Source organism: Esox lucius, chromosome 15, assembly GCF_011004845.1.
Source record: "Esox lucius isolate fEsoLuc1 chromosome 15, fEsoLuc1.pri, whole genome shotgun sequence".
In the NCBI taxonomy this organism is placed as follows: domain Eukaryota; kingdom Metazoa; phylum Chordata; class Actinopteri; order Esociformes; family Esocidae; genus Esox; species Esox lucius.
In genome coordinates this window covers 9,892,456-9,913,039 of record NC_047583.1, presented here as the reverse complement: position 1 = coordinate 9,913,039, position 20,584 = coordinate 9,892,456, and the positions used below count along the sequence as shown (strand labels likewise).

The 20,584-nt window shown below is 42.9% G+C and overlaps 1 protein-coding gene across 1 annotated transcript in view; it reads left to right on the top strand.

Annotated features, from left to right (window-relative positions):
* LOC105015755 (peroxidasin homolog) overlaps window positions 1-20,584 on the top strand; it is a 50,125-nt gene that overhangs the window by 5,721 nt on the left and 23,820 nt on the right. Inside the window, exons 2-5 of the mRNA XM_010879126.5 lie at window positions 9,225-9,296; window positions 12,421-12,492; window positions 15,636-15,707; window positions 19,940-20,011. Of these exons, the coding sequence (XP_010877428.2) occupies window positions 9,225-9,296; window positions 12,421-12,492; window positions 15,636-15,707; window positions 19,940-20,011 (288 nt within the window). The remainder of the gene's footprint in view (window positions 1-9,224; window positions 9,297-12,420; window positions 12,493-15,635; window positions 15,708-19,939; window positions 20,012-20,584) is intronic.

Here is a 20,584-nt window from a genome sequence, read left to right as displayed (position 1 = left end):
CCATTATGATATTTCAGTTTAGTATTTTTACGATGTATTTTCTTTTTTACAATAATAAAAATACCCTTATAAATGTGGAGTATGGTGAAAAAAACAAATCATTTTTGAAAATGCATAAATCTCTGAGGCACTGACATGACAACATTTGTGTTCAAGTTCAAGTGCAGTGTAGACGTTCTGCAAAACTGGTGTTTTCATATGTACATGCCGGAGTGAACCTACACCAAAAGACCTGCTCTGTCTAGACCTGCCTGTGTTTAAGTGTGCTTTCTGGACTTATTAATGATTCATCCCGCTTGTTGTCATGTTATCGGGCATAACTGAACAAGTGTGTGAGGAAAAGGATATTCAAATATAAATATTTGGCCCTAGATTATACATACTGTATATCCACAGGTCAATGTGAATGCGAAATGCTATAACCTGTATGTAGAGCTTGGTAGCATTTAGAAATTGGTAGTCTTTTTTTTTCTCTTGGTAGTCTTTTTTTTTCTTTTCGTAGTCTTTTTTGAGCCAAACAATATGGCTCAAAATGGGAAAGAAAATGATTGAACTCAAAGGAGATGCTCAATCCCTCAGTAATCTGTCCGTCACGTTTACACTGCATTTATGTTATTCAAGTTCCATTGACCTGTTTAACGTAGTGCAGGGCTGCCCAAGCCTGTTCCTAGAGACCTACCGTCCTGTTATTATTTACCTGATTTAGCTTCCGTACAGCTCATTTATTGAATCAAGTATGCTTGACAGGGCGTTAAGCTCCAGGACATAAGCTCTCTAGGAACAGGGTTGGGCAGCCCTGCCCTAGCGATTGAAACGGGCAATTGTTCGTAAAATCAATAAAAAGTATCATTATTATTCAACTGTTTCTTTTCATTTCACCACATCTAATGTGTACATTTTTCTGTATTATATAAAGAAAGACATGAGCTGCTGACAGTCATTAAGGTTCGAGATAGGATGAGGTTTGGGGTTAGTGGTAGTAGAGTTAGTGGTAGTATTTGGACATTTCCACTTAGGGGTGTACTCACTTTTGTTGCCAGTGGTTTGGACATTAATGGCTGTGTGTTGTGTTATTTTGAGGGAACAGCAAATGTACACTGTTATACAAGCTGTACACTCACTACTTTACATTGTAGCAAAGTGTCATTTCTTCATTGTTGTCACATGAAAAGATATACTCAAGTATTTCCAAAAATGGGAGGGGTGTACTCACTTTTGTGAGATACTGTAAATGTTATTGATAGTCTGTGATGCAAGATTGATTATCCAAATAACGTTTTGGCTGCACTCAGTAGCCAATTTAAGTACACCACCCCATGTGTACAGGGGTTAGGGATTTTGAATCAGGTGATCTTTTACTGACTGTCCGCATGGCAGGATCTTCAATTTCTGGCACGCCAGTTTAAGTATCTCAGAAATGGCTGTCCTTCTAGGTATTAAATGCAAAAGCAAAAAGCCAGGGATCTAGGTGAAAACAGCTTATTGATCTAAGAGGTCAAATGACAATGGCAATAATGGATGTGGAGGTTGGCCACAAACAGTTCCATTTGTGATAACAAGAATAACCAACACTGGGTAACTGGGTAGTTGAGAAACACTGTCTGGTCCAAGAAATCCCAAGAGTCAAGATTTGCCAAAGTCAACAAGTTCATGTGCCCTGTTGTCAACAGTGCTTCCTAGTGGTGCTGATTTAGGCCGGCACGTTAGATCTTTTGATACTGGCTAAGCAACATCTGAAGGGGGCAGCGTGTGGGAACATGACCTGGTGCCTCTCCACTTGGCTACAGTTGACCCAACCTCCAGCGTAACAATATGCCATGTCACAAAGCACACAGTGTCTCAGAATGGTTCCAAGCAGGAGTGGGAAAGGGTCAATGCAATTAATCCAGTGATATTTAAATGACAGGAAACACTGAAAATGAGAGGCTCTCAGGTGAGCGATGCTTGTGCATTGCTGCATGAGTTTTTGGAGACTGTTTTGATATTGAATCATTCGTAGTTAGATGGCTGGTTATTTATGTCATTTAATTTGTCGATGTGGGACCCCGCGTGTTGTCACATGGTCTGGCGCCCACAGCAGAAATGTGTTGCACGTTGTGAAAATGAACCCTTATTATAAACACATGGGCAGCACTATGGCAACAAGGAGTCTGCCCGTTGTAAATGTGTCAGTGTGCTAGCTCATAAAGTAGCTCACTATGGCCTGGTTTCCTTTATGTAATGTTTAGTGCTCAAACGGGCTCCTTTCTTGGTGTTTTCACTCTCGCTCCCTGCGGTGGATGTGGAGTTTTTAACGACATTACTACAAACAAACCCTTGTGAACATTTATTTTTTCATGTCCTTTCTTTCAAGGCTCATTCTTTGGTTTTCTTTCACAGGCTCAATTAATTTCGGGTCAAAGGTTTCGCCTGAATCAACAAATGGCAGAAAAAAAGGCTTGTCACCTGATCTTCAATAGAAACTTGATAGGGCGCTATAGCTGCTGGTTGATCGGAATGAAGTGTGATAAGACTGACTGAGTGGTTAGAGGTCGACTGACTGGCCAGCTTGGTAAGAGGGTGGTTCCTAGCAGTTAAATGGGGGTGGGGTGGCAGTTGAGCAGGGAACCCCCCATTCATACAAGGGGGCCTTGATTTGTGACTTAGAATGAGCAAGTCTTCCAGGTGCAGTCCGTAACGCCTTACTAGGTTGACTTAATAACCTGGTGGTCGGAGCTGCAACACTGAGTCCACTAATTAATATTAGAGAGAGAGAAAGAGAGAGAGAGACAGAGAGAGAGAGTCAGGGAGGGAGGAAACAGAGAAGCTCCATTGTGTGGAATTCGCTGCAGTCAGGCATTGTGAGGCATTTAGTCTCTGCTGCATTATGGAATGCAAAGCCAGAAATCCCCAAAGCTTTGCTCATTTGCACAGGGAGATTGGGTCGAAGATAGTTGCTGAAAGAAACCGTCCTGGCCTCTCTCTTCCTGTGACTGTCCTATAGGGGGTTGAGAGGGCCACATATTGGCTACTGAATTCTAATGTTGTTCCTGTGTGCTTCTCTCAATAGCATTGTTCTAGCGTTACAACAGTGTTTTTCCACTGAGACAATGTCATTCTCCCCCTGTGACTTTATGAGCTTGCAAGCATGTACAGAGCTGTGAGAGCAATTTTCAATTCAGCTATATTAATAATTTAGATCCTGGGTGAAACAAACAGAGAATCCTGGCTCTGTCAGTGTGGTACTGCAGGGGAACATTGATTTCTTTGTTACACCCTCGTAATTAACCTTTATAACGCTTGATAAGATTTTTATGAGTGTTGAAAGGAGAGTCTCCTGAATAAACACATTGTAATATGTCAGGGAAGGCACAACACCCTGCTAGGGTAAAGTGAATGAGGAATCCTAATGACAAAATGCTGATGCGTGAATTCCTGCTGTGCATAATCCTTCTACTTCAAACGACCAGTCATCCCTGACTGTGACCTCTGCCACCTCCCCGGTCTCTATGGGTGACTCCGCTGCTCGTGGAAGCTTATTCTACGGGGGACGTCTGAAGGCGGGGTTTTTAAAAGGTTCTCCCTGTCCAAGTTGTCAGAGTGGTAATGGTCCTCAGGTCCAGTTTCGGTTCTGGCCAGCCCATTCTGGCCCAGTGGAGCTCTACACTGTGACAGGGAGACACACAGAGACGTGTTATGTGTGAAGCTCCATGTTTGCGTATTGAGGTGGCGTTGTTCTTTCTTCACAAAGCCAGGTGTGGAGGCCGCCAGGTTCTTGTTTGAATGAAGAATGAGTCACACAAGCCCAGAGAGAGTCCTCGGCAGTCCAAGTTGGGGATGTGTCGGATTGCTGAACACTACCCTGACTACTGACTGCATGGATAGGGAGAGGGCCACACATATGGCACTCCGATAAAAGAGCTAGAGGCAGCAGACGTCCCAGCCAGAGCAGGGCCACTCCCTCGTGCCTCGTTTGTTAGGGTTTGTGTTGCACAGGCCACCGAGACATTTTGCAAGTTTACTTTGCCTTTGGATTGCCAAAGACCTTGGTGTGCCGCTGTACTCTCCATTCTCCGGGTAGGCCCGGCCTCTCCGTTCCCCTGCATCCATGGTTCCTTCCATGCAACTGCAAGCGAGGCCCGGCCTCTCCATTCTGACGGTTTTTGATCTGGAATGCCGCTGTCCCCTCTGGCGTTGGTGGTAACGATGACAGTTATCAGCAACAGGGCTCTTATCGGCCCGGGGCCGTTTGCTTAGTGGAATTTCCTGTGCGGAACGGTTGTGACAAGGTGGACAGCTGACCAACGAGGTTCCAGAGGGGAGTTACAGAGCACTGAGCAGCATCCTGTTTGTCACTGTAGACGTTGTCTCGTCTCCGCTCCCACTGCTGATTATGGGGAGGGAGGGGTCAGCAGTGATTTAGGCTCTAGAGCCTTGACGGAGGGCATGGGGCCCTTTCTGTGGACCGCACAATGTGTTGCCGATCACCTCCGCAGACCCGGACCCAGACCCGGACCCGAATCGGACAGCGGAGGCATGGAGAGACTCTGCGACTGATGTTCATTGCTGGGTCGAGGTTTACTGGAAGGTTCATTTTTAAAAGTTTTTTCAGCTGCGCACGTGGTACATCTGCTGGCGTGTCTCCCTGGTGATAAATGATGTACAGCCCAAGTCTAGACATTACTTTACTTTTACGGCCCATTGATATCCTCTGCCTCCAAGAACCCCTAGATAAAGACACAGTTCTAACACATACGACACACCAAAGGAGGTAAGGGTTTTCACCCTATAATGTGTTTTTCTGTCTTTTTTCCCCTCGGCGACGTGGTCATTGTGTGTGTCCGACTGGGGGGCCATAGTGAAGCACGGCTACGTGAGGCATCAGTCTATAGGAGCCTGAGGGCTTGTTTAAATTAAGAGAGAGAGAGAGAGACAAAAGAAAAAAGGGCGGCGTCTCGAAGCTATCGATGTCTGCATGTTTACGCAAACAAAATAATCTAGCGTCTCCAGTCTCTTTCAAAACCTCTCGGGAAGATGTAGAGTAATGTGAACAAGCCCTGAAAGAGTGATTCATCCGTCCAATGTCCTGTTTAGATTAGCCCAAGTGCATTGTCACCTCACCAAGCCAGGGATCCACTGTGTAGCATTCACCGAATTTGAGGAAAGGAAATACGGACGGGAGGGAGGAATCTTGCCCTGCTGCTGTATTCACTTCTTCCTGCATTCCTGTGAATCACAGGCATTTACTGTAATTTAGTTTAACTGTGCTCTCACATGAGCTCAGCCAAGTCCTTAATTTCATGTCCTTATCACTTCTATGACCTTATTTTCTGACAGAGTTGACCATCCTCTGTCGTGGTTGGGACACTGATTACGGCAGGGCGGCGTCAGCATAATTCATGTGTGTGGGAGCTGGGCGGTACATCCAGCATACTTTATGTTTGTTTGTTGTCCCTCTGGAGAAAATATTTCACATGTGTCCGGGGGAAGGTTTGCCCTACTGTATATCAGAACTGGGCTGTCTTCAGGATCTTGTTTCTGACACTATCTTCAGTGCCAAGACATTGTTACTACATTTACTTTGTGTTACTGTTCTCTGTCGAGGTGTTGGCTAGGATGTTGTATAAATCTTTTTTTACTTCGAAGGTTGTTTTGGCTGACATGGTCTGATACGTTTTAGAAGGCCGAGGCACCACAGTCATATAATGAACTAGAGTTAATGGACTTCCGTCAGTGAGGTTTGTTTAATATAAATAATATAAAAAAATTGTTTTAAATCAACATAAATCTAGCTATATTGTTTTCCCACAACATCTGAACAACCTCCTGTTGACTAAAGGAGTCGATGGTAGACAGGCTGGAGTAGCACTGAGCTACAGTACTTATTAAAGGTCTGCCTGACGTGAACCTGTGATTTCTCGTCCTTTTCTTCTCCTACTCATGTCCTCACTACTTCATTGTGATAACTTACCATACAGCAAAGCACCAGCTGGCTTTGGCTCCATCAGTTTGAGTCAAGTAGTTATTGCTAGACTCCTGTTTAGCTCCTGATGTAGGTGAGAAGGGATCTTATCAGGCCTAAATGGGGTCCATTTATATGATCCTTTTTGTCCTCTATTCTACTATAAGTATTAGAGTGTAAGTGGAAGGACACATTAGGGGGAATGTGTTTCAGTTAAAAAAAGAGCCTTGTTCAACCACGACAATTAATTGTGGGTGTAGTCTGGAGAAAGTCTAGTTCTCTGGGATAATTGGCGTACCTTATACATGAGCCTGAGAAAAAAACAGTTAGAATGTGCTTCCTTGAACCAATTTTCCCTCAGACCCATTCCTGACATTCATTGTTCCCTTAAATGCATGGTGTTTGGAGAATGCAGTTGTACGTGTAACTGTTCTGGACTGCATTGTTGTAAGTTAGCTTTAGGGGTTTGAGTCAAGTGGATGCAATAGAGATATGTGTGTGTTCCATCATGGATGGTGTCCACTTCTTAGCTATTCTATACCAAATAACTCTCTCAGGCCATCCATTTTTTTCCTGAAACATTTACCACAGCCTTTGGCTGGTTCTGGTGTCTTTCATTTTTCCTGCCTTAACCCATAAGTAAATACACACACCGACACACACCCACAAACACACTTCGCTTTCATGTTGGAGCTGTGCAGATACTAGGTGCTGCCTGAACCAGCATGTTGGCCCCATTAGACCTCTCGTCCTCTCTCTCCTTCCCCTGTTCCTCCCTCCTTCCCTGGGCCTGGAGGTAGGAGGGCAGACCCTTTTTCAGCATGCCTCGGCAGGGCTCTTACTCCCACGTTGGCTTTCTCAAGATGAACTTAGACTGTGTGTTTGCCATCCGTTGCCTTTCACCTGTAAACACCTGCTTTGTTGGGACAGTGTGAATATCCATGGACAAGTAATGCATGGATGTATTGGTGCTTGATTTCAGAATGGAAAATGGGTTTTTCCTCGCTATCCCCTTAGTTTTTACTGCAGCTGATTTGTGTTTGCATCTTTTGTTAGAGAGCAGTTTACGGTTGAAAAGTAGTTTCGAAATCATCAGAAAAGTTGGCTCCTCCTTGGGGTTTGTGGTCCATCATGCTTGCACTTCTTCTATGGGCTTGAAAATATAACCAACACCACACAATAGACACCGCCGTCTATTGCCACAAAATTCTCAACTGCCAAAGAAAACAATGTTATGTAACATGACTTCCGTTGAGTTTGGCGCTGTGGACGGCCAGAGCTGTGTTTCAAATAGTGAATGGTGCTCAGCTGGCTTTCTGCTTGTCCTACCCTACTCTAACTAGTAGAGCATGCAGTGTCTGTAAAGCTCCTATAAGAAGGGAAGTGCGTATATGAAAAGTTGGGCTCTGTAATTGGATCCGTGCACAGGGGTTTAACCGAGTGAGTGACCCATAAACATTTAGCTGGCCATGAAATAATTTTTTTTGGCTAGTATTTTCACAGAAACATGAGAAAAGACGGAATTCAGGAATGTATCGTTTTTAATGACTTGGCCCTTGGTTACTGTTGTGCATGTAGTAACTAGGCAACATTTAACACAAAGCAAATGCGGACCAAGAATTGAATAAGAACCTCATGTTCCAGATCAAATTCATAGCACTGAAAACTAGAACTCTCAGAGATCGTACAGTGTCTGTCCCTCAGAGATCGGACGGTGTCGGTCCCTCAGAGATCGGACGGTGTCTGTCCCCGTAAGATCGGTCGGTGTCTGTCCCCCAGAGACCGGACGGTGTCTGTCCCTCAGAGATCGGACGGTGTCTGTCCCCCAGAGACCGGACGGTGTCTGTCCCCCAGAGACCGGACGGTGTCTGTCCCCCAGAGACCGGACGGTGTCTGTCCCCCAGAGACCGGACGGTGTCTGTCCCCCAGAGATCGGACGGTGTCTGTCCCCCAGAGATCGGACGGTGTCTGTCCCCCAGAGACCGGACGGTGTCTGTCCCCCAGAGATCGGACGGTGTCTGTCCCCGTAAGATCGGTCGGTGTCTGTCCCCCAGAGACCGGACGGTGTCTGTCCCCCAGAGACCGGACGGTGTGTATAACACAGTGTCTGAAGTGTGGTCTAGTCCAGGCAAAAGTCTGAGTGGTACATCTGTGTAAGTGAAGCATGGAGATGTATTTTGATTTGGGGCAAGATATTAAGGTCAGTCCAGAGTAGCTGATGAGAGTGAATTGCATTGCTCGTAGTTGAATGTGCGTAGCAGGGAAGTGTGGTGGCTGATCTACAGTATAAGATTCCCTCTTTTAGCTGGAGAGATGAAGCCCGGCTTCATTTTGAATCAAATACTTGACTGTTTTACTGTGCCTGGCCCTTTTGTCTCTCAAGCCATGTTGAGTCAAAGGCTTGTGTCTGTTCAATTATGTTCCGTCCTCGTAAAGTATTTGCGGTGCTATTTGTTCTCAACACCATTTCAAGGCTCCTGACGGCAGTGACACTTATGACATTGACATATTTTAACATTTACTCATTTTTCAGTCAAACGCTACTGATTGAGCAGACTGTCTTGTTTTAATTTTCAAGGCCACAGCAAGCCCTCGCTTCTCCCTTGTACCTCTCAGAGTGTCCTTCATAAGGATAGCTGGTTCCACTTACTGGGCAATTTCTTTCTTTGTCTAATAAAAATACATTTAGTAAATTACTCAGCTGAAGGTCAGTTGCCTTGGAGGCTAAGTTCTCGAAATATTACTTCATTGGTTAGAGACGTGTGTCTAGCTCTAAAATTCCATATGTAGACATTCTGTACCTCCTATTAGTTGCAAACTAAACAGTATTTTAGTTAGGTATAATAATACTCTTTACAGATGATTAGTGAAAATGGTCGTGCCTGGTTAGTTTCATAACATATCACAACTTTGCAATGTGAGGTTCTAGTAAAGTGACTAGCTGCAAATATCCCGTGTCTTCCTGAAAGCCATGACAAATCTCTTAATCGTTAGCTTTGAGCAAATGTTGGATAAACCCACACCTGTCATTAAAGCTTCATGAACGGCATACTGGTGATATGAATATTGTGGCTATTATTAATCCATTATCATACCTACTGTGGTACTCCTGGATAAAATATACTAAAATATACTATATGTGATAAGTGAATTGTAGTAATTTCCAGCCTGCTTCCTCTGAGCCATCAGCCAGTGAAAGATTTGACAGTTTTCTATTTGGTTTGATACACTTGAATGTGTCACAGTTGTTAATGGCTGTGCTTTTCCTGTTGTTCCTCCACAGAGATCTGAGGTTCAACAAAATCAAGGACTTACAGCCTGGCTCCTTCAAACGACTGAAGAACCTCAACACTCTGTAAGTCTTCTTCTTCTTCTCCCTCCACGTTCCCTTCTAATTTTCTCCATCTTCTCTCAGTCCTCTTTTACCTTCCACCCCTTATATCTCTCCTGCCTTCCCTAATCATCTCCCTCCTTTTCCCATCTCTTTTACTCCCTCCCTCCCTCCTACATCCTACATACGCTGCATTTCAAGAAAGTATAATAGATTTTGTTCTGGGGAATACATATACTGTACATACATACAAATATACACTCACCTAAAGGATTATTAGGAACACCAGTTCAATTTCTCATTAATGCAATGATCTAATCAACCAATCACATGGCAGTTGCTTCAATGCATTTAGGGGTGTGGTCCTGGCCAAGACAATCTTCTGAACTCCAAACTGAATGTCAGAATGGGAAAGAAAGGTGATTTAAGCAATTTTGAGCGTGGCATGGTTGTTGGTGCCAGACGGGCCGGTCTGAGTATTTCACAATCTGCTCAGTTACTGGGATTTTCCATTTCTAGGGTTCACAAAGAATGGTGTGAAAAGGGAAAAATATCCAGTATGCGGCAGTCCTGTGGGCGAAAATGCCTTGTTGATGCTAGAGGTCAGAGGAGAATGAGCCAACTGATTCAAGCTGATAGAAGAGCAACTTTGACTGATATAACCACTCGTTACAACGAGGTATGCAGCAAAGCATTTGTGAAGCCACAACACGCACAACCTTGAGGCGGATGGGCTACAACAGCAGAAGACCCCACCGGGTACCACTCATCTCCACTACAAATAGGAAAAAGAGGCTACAATTTGCACGAGCTCACCAAAATTCTCGATTTCTGTTGAGACATTCAGATGGTCAGAATTTGGCGTAAACAGAATGAGAACATGGATCCATCATGCCTTGTTAACACTGTGCAGGCTGGTGGTGGTGGTGTAATGGTGTGGGGGATGTTTTCTTGGCACTCTTTAGGCCCCTTAGTGCCAATTGGGCATCGTTTAAATGCCACGGCCTACCTGAGCATTGTTTCTGACCATGTCCATCCCTTTATGACCACCATGTACCCATCCTCTGATGGCTACTTCCAGCAGGATAATGCACCTTGTCACAAGGCTCGAATCATTTCAAATTGGTTTCTTGAACATGACAATGAGTTCACTGTACTGAAATGGCCCCCACAGTCACCAGATCTCAACCCAATAGAGCATCTTTGGGATGTGGTGGAACAGGAGCTTCATGCCCTGGATGTGCATCCCACAAATCTCCATCAACTGCAAGATGCTATCTTATCAATATGGGCCAACATTTCTGAAGAATGCTTTCAGCACCTTGTTGAATCAATGCCACGTAGAATTAAGGCAGTTTTGAAGGCGAAAGGGATTCAAACACAGTATTAATATGGTGTTCCTAATAATCCTTTAGGTGAGTGTACACACAACATCATGTAGTTGTCTCTCCTCAGGGGTGGACTTCTGCTCTAGGCCTGACCTCTCCCCTGAAGGATCCAGTGTTATGGATCCAAAACAACATGTGTAATATTTCACCAAGTACTTATGGACTGCTCCTAAAACTCTGAAACACCCCCGATTAGTTTCCTCTGTAGAGCTCTGCAGCCTTCCCTTCATCCAGACAGTCAGTTACACATGGACACAAATGTTACAGATTCTTGATCTCTGTTCTGCTGTGGTTTCACACATGCAGGTCACCTCATAATCTGGGAGGAATTTATTTTCCCACTTTACTCTGCCTGCCATCTATCATGTGCCTGCCCTGCTATCCTACTTGCCTTCAGTGGCAGGGATAAGCTAATGAGGCAAAGGACTCTGAATGTGATGGGGCTGTCAATGAACAGAGCTAAATGGCAAAATAACCAGATGAGATTTTCCGACTGAATATACAGTGCAGTCCAAGTATTTGAGTAATACAGCCCTTTTTATACATAACCCCCCTTTTTGGAAACCAAAGGTAATTGAAGAAATTGTGTACCAAACCATTGTGTACCAAAACGGTTGATTTTGGCACAGCTAATGTTCTGGCTAAGTCTCTTGTTTATTCTGATTTATCAGCATCACAATGACCAGCTTGACTTGCATTGGCACTTCTTTGGTTCTGGTGTTGTCAAGTCAACAATCAAGACTAGATGTTGTCAGCTCTCTCCTGCATGTACTAATAATGTGAACAAACACAATTGCTGTAAAGCCGACTGTCCAAATAGTTTTGGTGCCCGTGAATGGGGGGACTATGTACAAAACGTGTCAGATAATGTTTCTCCTACGGGGGTAGGATTTACCTCAAGTTAAAGGTGACAGGATTTACTTTTGCCCCTTCATAATTGTATCATTTACGTAAGGACGGCACTGTGCGGGAGAGAGAGAGAAAATGGAAAGGTTTTTCAGGTTTGGTAACCTCTGTCTCACACTGCTGGTCTTTGAACTGGGATGACCCAGTTCAATATTATTGTCTCAGACTCAGACAGAAATAGATGTCTGGCTCCTTGAGGCAGGAAATGTTTCATTTAGGGGCCTACTGCCAGCCTGTGAGAGACTGTGGTTAGCTGTCACCATTAACATCTATTACACAGCAGAACATGGGGTGTTCATCTGGGTTCTTAGTTAATAGGTTGGAATGGCACCTGGGACAGCACCCACAGCACCTACAATCTCCCATAGATATCAGTTGGCTTCAGTTGACCGTAACGTTTTTTTAAGCTAAAGATCTAGGTGATGTGTTCTGCCCAAATACGTTTCTGCGTATAGATATAATTTCCTAAAACAAACAGATTTCTCTGCAATAATGTCAGTTTCTGTTACACTGAGTTGAGGGATTACCAAAAATGTTGCCGTTTTGCAGAAAGTCGATGATAGCCCTTTTTGATACTTGATCAGATTCTACCCCAAAAAGATCTGTCAGCCATAAGCAATGCAAAACAAGTTGTAACAATGTGTAAGAATCTCACTAGATGCTCTATAGAACAGTTACAGTGTGCCAGGGATACCGGATGAACATCGAGGAAACCTTGAACAGGGCTTGGACTGAAATTTTTTGAGCATTAGGTCATGACACTGCATTATGTCAACAATCATGTCTACTATTTTGTGCAGGTGTGGTACTTCACAGGGAGGTTTTTAACCATGACCGTTCTGTTGACTTTACAGCCTCCTCAACAACAACCACATCAGAAGAATCCCTCGGGGAGCGTTTGAAGACTTGGAAAACCTCAAATATCTGTGAGTCTTTCTGTCAATGTTCCACTCTTCTGGATGTCGAGTCACTGATGGATTGGTTTAATTGAAACAGCGTGGTTGACATTTCGCTCTGACAAGGAAAAGGTTGCTGTTAAAGTTTCCTGCTTCGTCGACGGACAATGATGCGTGGCAAAAGCTGTCTGGGATTTCTGTCTGGAAACAAAACATAGGCGCGCTATGGCTGAGAAAGGGACTTCGCTAGACTACGTAGTCAGAGCAGAAAAGTGTTTCTGTGGTAAAGGAAATGAAGTAAGACAAAGAAAAGAAAGAGTACTAGACTATGGAGGTTTTTTCAAAGAAAACCTCCATAGTGTAGTACTCTGTACTGATCTGTCTACGTGTTGTGACCTGAGGGGTGTGAGAAGAACAGCGATAACCTTGAGCAGCAGGCGGGCAGCACGTAGCCTTGAGTCGCTGCAATGTGGTTTAGTCCCTGTCTTTGTTAGTGGTGGGAGCTATGTCTGTGTTTACATTCACATATGCTGAGTATGTCTGAAATTGTCTGACTCTAGTCTTTCCATCTATTACTCAGTCTCAGCTTCCCCCACGCGTTCCACCTCAATTGACCTTGTCCTCTCCTCCTCTCACCCCTCCAGTCGATAACTCAGCCCTTCAGCTCGTCAGTTTCTCTGTGGACAAGTGGTTGAATGGAGAATAAAAATATTTGGAATAGATATAGTTTGGATCTGTAGCTCTCTGTAGTGTCCTTAGTCGTAACTGGTTTCCATGTGATGGATATGTTCATGATGATAATATTAAGTTTATTACTGCAAATACAATATGTTATTAGTCAACCCTACCTGATTAAATAAAGAATAAAATATGTTATTAGTCAACCCTACCTGATTAAATAAAGAATACAATGTTATTAGTCAACCCTACCTGATTAAATAAAGAATACAATATGTTATTAGTCAATCCTACCTGATTATATAAAGAATACAATATGTTATTAGTCATCCCTACCTGATTAAATAATGAATACAATATGTTATTAGTCAACCCTACCCGATTAAATAAAGAATACAATATCTTATTAGTCAAACCTACCTGATTTAATCAAGAATACAATATTTTATTAGTCAAACCTACCTGATTAAATTAAGAATACAATCATTTTAAATGACCATAATGCATATCTTTTATCAGATATGAGCAATGCTTTCAGAAATTATTATTTTAAAGATCTAATATCTGGAGCCATGACCAGAATAGCACAATGTTACAGTTCTGCTTAGTCACCTAAGAAATCTCAGACAAACAATGTTTGTGTCACCACCTTGTCAATTACTGCAAAGGAGTATAGGAAGGAAGGGGATGTGTTCATCACACTCACACACCCCTCCTCTCATACTGCGCGGGTGACTGCAGTGGGTGCTTGGCTTGTTTTAATTAGAAGGCCATGTCCCTTTTAAAGCAGAGTTAATCTGAGGCCAGCACAGTGACCCAGCCCCTGTTATCATCTTCGTAACCCCTGCCCTCATTGCCTGGGGGATTGGCCCTGTACCCCCCCCCCCCCGACCACCCCCCACCCCCCTACCCCCCCCCCCCCCAGCCCCCAGTAAACCCCTCCCTCAGGTCTTAAATGTACCCTCCACTTGAGAAGAGACTGTACACCTCCTTCAGGGGTCAGCTCCCAGTCAGTGGGTTTAGTGTTACGGGGAATATGGTTAGTGGTAATGATTAATGCCAGAAGTATTTCCTGACCACCTGATGCGATCTAGGGATCAACCAGGGATCTGAGTTCATGCCTGGGCAGGTCACGTGTGGGATCTAAATCTTGTGCTTTTGTGCTGGTTTTTGTTGATGTTGTTTTGTGAGGCTCCGGTTACGTTTTAGGCTAGACTTGGCTCAGGTTGCATTGGGAGAAATGTGGGTATGTACAGTAAAATAGCAGGTCATGTTGAGTTTTCACTGACCTGTATAAGGACTAGGCCGCAGAGGATTTGGGGCTATTCCCGTGAAAGGCCTCAGTACTCTTTCCCCTTGAGAGTGCACTCCAAAGATCCCAAATCCATCCGGTTTCCCACACAGACCCCACACTTCCAGGCCCGGCACAGTTTCTCACACGCACAGGCCCATACTGTATGCATCTGAGTGTTTAGTTTTAGTCACAATCCGCCTTAATGTCCTCATGCTCCCCACAAGCCAGCTTTTCTGAGACAGCTGATGAGAGCCAATAGTGCTATAGTAAGTTAGCTGTGTAGCTTCCTGATACTTTGAGTTTAGTCATACTCCCCAGTGACAGTAACTTCATTGAAGGCTCTTTGTCAAATCTATGTTCCATACCTCAACTGAGAGATTTCTGATAGAGGAAAATGGAGAAAGCTGAAATGTTTCTTTTTCCCCACAGGCCCAGATTGCATCATGTTTTCTGAGGGCAAATGTGAGTCTCTAATCAACTCAATATAAAGTAACTGGAGATGAGTGGAGGATGAAAAGGCATTTTCCCTAAGCCATTGCTTTTTTAGTGTCGTGTCTCTCTATCAGGTTAGGGTAAACACAGGCATGTCTCCTCTGAGGTTGTGGAACAACAGAGTGGTGCTTTACAGCTGTATCACATTACAGGAGAAATGTCTTTATTTTCTGGTCATCTGGGAACTTTGCTGGATCGGCTCACCCTTGGTCATACTGTGCATCCTGTCTAGTCAGAATCTTTGGCGTAAACACTGTTCTGTTTGGGATGGTTTTTTGTATATGTATGTTGCACAAGTCATAATGAGTGTTCTGTTTTTGATGCATTAACTTTAACACCCTTGAATTTAGACAGTCCTGTTTAAAAGTAATAGCAATACTTTTATCTCAAGTGTTTTTCAAAAAATAGGCATTTTATTTTCAGTCCCCTGTGTATATTGTGTGACAGTTGTATCAGTTACTTTATATTTTCCATCTAGGTAATGTAAATCTGTATCTAATTTTAAACCAATCATGATTAGTGATATAGTTAATATTAACTCATTGTGATGGAATGTATTGGCCTCCTGGAAGAAAATATTCAATACATTGATTTAATGAAGTTGGTTTTATGAGCTCCTGTCTCGCGGTAAATTGTCGTTTGAAGCTACAGATAGTTAATCTGATCTGCTGTGTGTTTGACTAATGCTACTGATTATTTCTCCTTTCAGCTATTTGTACAAGAATGAAATCCAATCAATTGACAGACAAGCATTTAAAGGACTTATCTCTCTAGAGCAACTGTAAGTGACAACTCCCTCCTCATCCTTCACTTATACCCGCTCACCCTCTCCTGTTCCTCCTGTCCCCCTCACCTTTATATCTGATCTGTCCGCCTTTGCGACCCCATTACCGCCAAGCCCCTATGCATGCCTTGTGGGCACCCACCCTTGTGTGTCACTCTGACGCTACGTAGATGCGGCAAAGAGGTTAATGGAACTCCGCCGAAACAATGGGAATGTCACGGCAACGCGTGGTGCCAAGACCCCGTGGGGGAAAGCTTGTGAATCTCCTCGTTGACACCCGGCAAAGTTAGCCTGCATTCATGTTGTTTCTTGTGTGTTTATTTCACACTTTGCTGATGTATAAATATAGGTATGATGCTTATATTGATGTCATCCCTAATATATGTTCATCGTCAAGTGTCATCGTCTATAATCCACTGCAGTACAGCTGGAAATAAAACATTTTACTACACTCACTGATTTCTTAATGCTAACTATGCTACCAGCTGTTTCGATTGCCATGTAGCTGTTACATCTTTTCAACCTAAAAAGGTACCATTTCTAAATGTTAAGCAGCAAAAACCTAAATAGCTGCATTGTCGGTCTGTTATAGTAAATAAATAAGTTTGGGTTTGACAAAAATATGAACTTCTTTAGATCAGAGTTTTTGACTGCAGGCCAAATGAAAGCATCTTTTTTTTAGTTTAAAGTTTTCACAGCCTTCAGCGTTCTATTGCTCTCCAATGACCTCTTTACTGCATTTATGCGTGGTGTGTCACATTGTCATGACGACAAGTGGGTGTTGCCTGGTCCTAGCGCTTAAAACTTCATCATGAAATGTCCTTTCTTGCCCTACCTTGCCCAACACCACTGTAGCTAAGCAGCTTCAGATATAAGAAGGCCTTGGCTTCTCGTGTGCTTGGAGTACACATCCAGCTCTGCTTGACCCATGCCATGCGGCACAGATCTCCCTTCACTGTCTCGTACTTCCTCCATGGAGTCACAGTGTGCTGTCTATATTTACTGTTTGACTTCCTATATAGAGTCACACTGTATTGCATTCACTTTCCTCAATATTATTTCAGCAGCAGCGACCTTGCCCTCTGTCCTTCAATTTATGTATGTTTTTTATATAGTTTTTCCTGAAGCAGCTCTGAATGTGTGCAAATGTACATGTCTGTAAGGCTGTATAAAAGTTTAACAGTATAGAACAATCCGAAGAGAAAAAGGCCGCTCGTGCGCAGATGTACTGTGCCTTTCTCTCTTCAGATTGTTTTATACTGTGTGTGTGTGTGTGTGTGTGTGTGTGTGTGTTGCCACACTCAGTTTATGTACGATACCAACAACAATGTTAAAAAATTCCTTAAAACTGTAAAAGGTTCTCTTCCCATGCAAAACCTTGTTTGCGGAAATAACAGAAGAACCTATAAAATGTACGGTTGGAGTCTGCTCCATTGGTAACTTCTATGCCCTCTGACCCTCCCACGCTAACTTGGCCGACGCTGCTGAAAAGACTCCTAGGGACTTTTTCACTCATCTTTGACCTTGGTTGTGATTAAAACGTAGCTGTGTTTATTCGCTAGTCCTCCGGGCATTTCTTAAGCAAAGTGATAAATTTCACCATGTACACTTTGCATGTTATGTCTATGAGACAAACATACTGAGACTGAGTTTTAGAACGATTATACAATTGGGCAAAATCACTGTACGACTTGTTTTCCCAAATTACGTGTTGTCTCAAATATGTAAAAATCACCCCAGAAATTAGATTTATTTCAGTTCTGGGTTTTGTTTGGGTTTTGTTTGTGTCTGGTAAATGTTGAGTGTGTACAGTATGTTGATCACTAAGGTACATGCAACCAAATGTCATGTCCTGGCTGTGCCCCTAGCCATCTCTGCGCTGGGCTCGGGGCATAGCCAGGACAGGACAGGAGGTGGCCTCTGGCCACCTCTAATCCTTTTTTTTTGGTTTCCCCAATTGGAGGCAGGTGTTGGTTATTGGCTCCAATTGGGGACCCTATTTAAGTTCAGTTTGTTAGCCAGGTTGGTGTGGTTCATTTTGGTTTGCATGTTTTCGGTTAAACCCACGTCACTGGTTGCGGCCTTTGGTTTGGTTTGGTTTGGTTTGGTTTGGTTTGGTTTGGTTTGGTTTGGTTTGGTTTGGTTTGGTTTGGTTTGGTTTGGTTTGGTTTGGTTTGGTTTGGTTTGAGTTTTGTTTTCATTAAAAGATAGATTATCTTCAATACCTCTACTCTGCGCCTGTGTCCTTCTCCTCCCACGACCGTGACACCAAACAAACTTTCCTTGCAGAGTAATAAAACGTGTATCACATCTGTTATTGGCACTCACACATTTGTAGACCACCAATGTGATTTTACATGAATGGCCTTTCAGTTGAGCCAACAGAAGTTGAACACTTGATTCAAAATATTTTGTGATGCACCGGTTGCCAAAGGCTGCGTTAAGCAGGACCATTATGAGGAGTATGGTTTACCCTAACTCTTGTGGGAAGCTATATTTTACAACAAGTTGGCTTTATGTTTGAATAGAAGACCGTAACACTGACATTGTTTCAAAAAAAGAGTGGATTCTGGATTGGCAAAGTTTACTTCATATTGGTTGAATCCCAGTGGTCAAATGGCAATGAATGACACAAAACCAAATCAAATTGTTTGCTGTGCTACTGAATTTATTTTCATTATAGTATGGACCAGTTTTATGTGCGAGTGACAAGTGAGCCAGAGCTACATTCACTTTAATGACCCAATGATATTATGTTGGTCTGCAAATATGCTACCCAAATATGCTATTTTTTTCATGTCATTTGAAAAAAATGAAATATCTTTAAACTGCTGCCTGCCTCATTTAATATCTCCACTACCCTGCGTTTCCAATTTGTTTATTTTGCAAGCATGTTGGCTTGCTTGTTTTAAACCATATGAATTTCACATGGCTGTCAGGGGCCAAACACTAATTTAACCCCAACGTGACTAAAGAATATGTCTATGTTTATTATTATAATATTATTATTATTATATATCTTTTTTTACATATAATAGGAAATTGTCCATCTCAATTTGGTGACATAAACTGTCTGTAAATGTTCATGTTAGACATGTTTACATTTGTAAACTGAATGAAATCACTGGATTGTGAATCATCTATCAACTGGCTGTGTATCCACATCTGCTAGACGATCGTTGCCAAGTTCCCTGTCGGTTGATGCCAAGGGTCAACCACAAAAATCTATATGATCTCTCTCCATCTTTTATCTCCTCTCTCTGCCTCTGTCTCTTCGGTTTCTCCCTCTCATTCTCTCTCCATTCCCTCTCTCAGACATTGCATATGGTTGTCTGTGTAATTCCATTTGGCTGTTTAGCAGTCTGTTGTCCTTGGATTCTCTCTTGCCTGATTTAACGGCCACTCAGTCTGATCGGGGAAGCGTTTCTCTGTTTCGGGCAACACCCTTAATCTATCTGCATGCAGGAAATGTTAGGTTGGATGCAGAGCAGACTTGGCGCTGGGCTGTGGTAAAATGAGGCCTCCATTAGCAAAGCTTGGGTTGTTTTGGGGGAAAAATAACTTGTTGTGCTATATCCACTGTTGTGCAAGGTCGTCATATTTTATTGCTGAATAGTCCAACTTGGCAAAATCTTTGCCTGCTTTGACTGTTTCTTTATCGGTTTAGTAAATAAATGTCACATCCTATGTTACTGTAGTACAGTGAGTATTTGGAATTCATATTTATTTTTGTCTGTGTAACCTTGATGTTTTTATTTTTTATTTTTTTATTTTTTTACATTACCTCTCTTTTCCTTTTGTCTGTGCTCAAAGGTGCTCTGGCATCGATCATGGGTGCATTCCTCTGGATCACTGTCTAAATTCTTCGAAGCGTAATTTCATTGCACAGATAGCCTATAGGGATTTACGTTACAGACAGACTATTAGCTGTCTGTTAGGTTTAAATATAGCTTGAAATTCTTCTACCTGTTTTATTTTGTAGAATTCCTTCTACTTATACCAGAAGTATGACTTAATGGTAACCCTGCAGATGCTGAACGGTATTTCAACAGGTCATGTATTGGGTGTCTGGGAGACATCATGAAACCCTTTAGAATTCCCTGAATGTGCCAGTTTCTAAAATATATTGATTTGAGTTGCTTTTACTGTGAAAATATTTCTTATCTGCATTCTTAGATTCTCATATATTAGGCCCGATCTGGTGCAACTGTGTCCATGCTCTGTTTCAGGTACCTGCACTTCAACAACATAGAGTCCTTAGAACCGGAGTCCTTCACCCACCTTCCAAAGCTTGAACGCCTGTAAGTCCTATATTTTGTCTTGCCCTTTCGCTTTTCACTTTGTTTGAACAATTGCAAGTGACGTTCTTACTTTGAAGTACTAATATGGCTAAGTGGTGGGATGACACATTTAACAATAGATGTGACACAAAGAAACTCCCAGTTATGTAATTGAATAATTTGTTGTGGCTTGTAGTTACTTGTCACCATCATTAGACTACCTGTGCTACATTTCTTCCAGAGGGGACTGAGTGCAGACAAGGCTTTTCAATGCATGGTATGCATTCTGGGAAATAGACCTTAAACCTCATGAAATGGCCTGCGGGATTCACTGTGAATAGAATGCCCTTTTCCAAATCGACGAAGCCCTAATGTGTTTAGCATAAAGCTGGACTTTTAGTGGGTCTTTTAAAGCAGAACAACTCTTGGATGAGCCCCTTCAATGCTCTGAAGATTGCCCTTTGTTCAACATCAGGCCAGCTAATCTCCTCGTAGAATCTCTTGAGGTCTATTTTATTATCTGTATGTCCATCTGCGGTACAAACCAGCAGGAATGCTAGGAGGTTGGATTGTTGTGCATGGACCTGTGTGTGT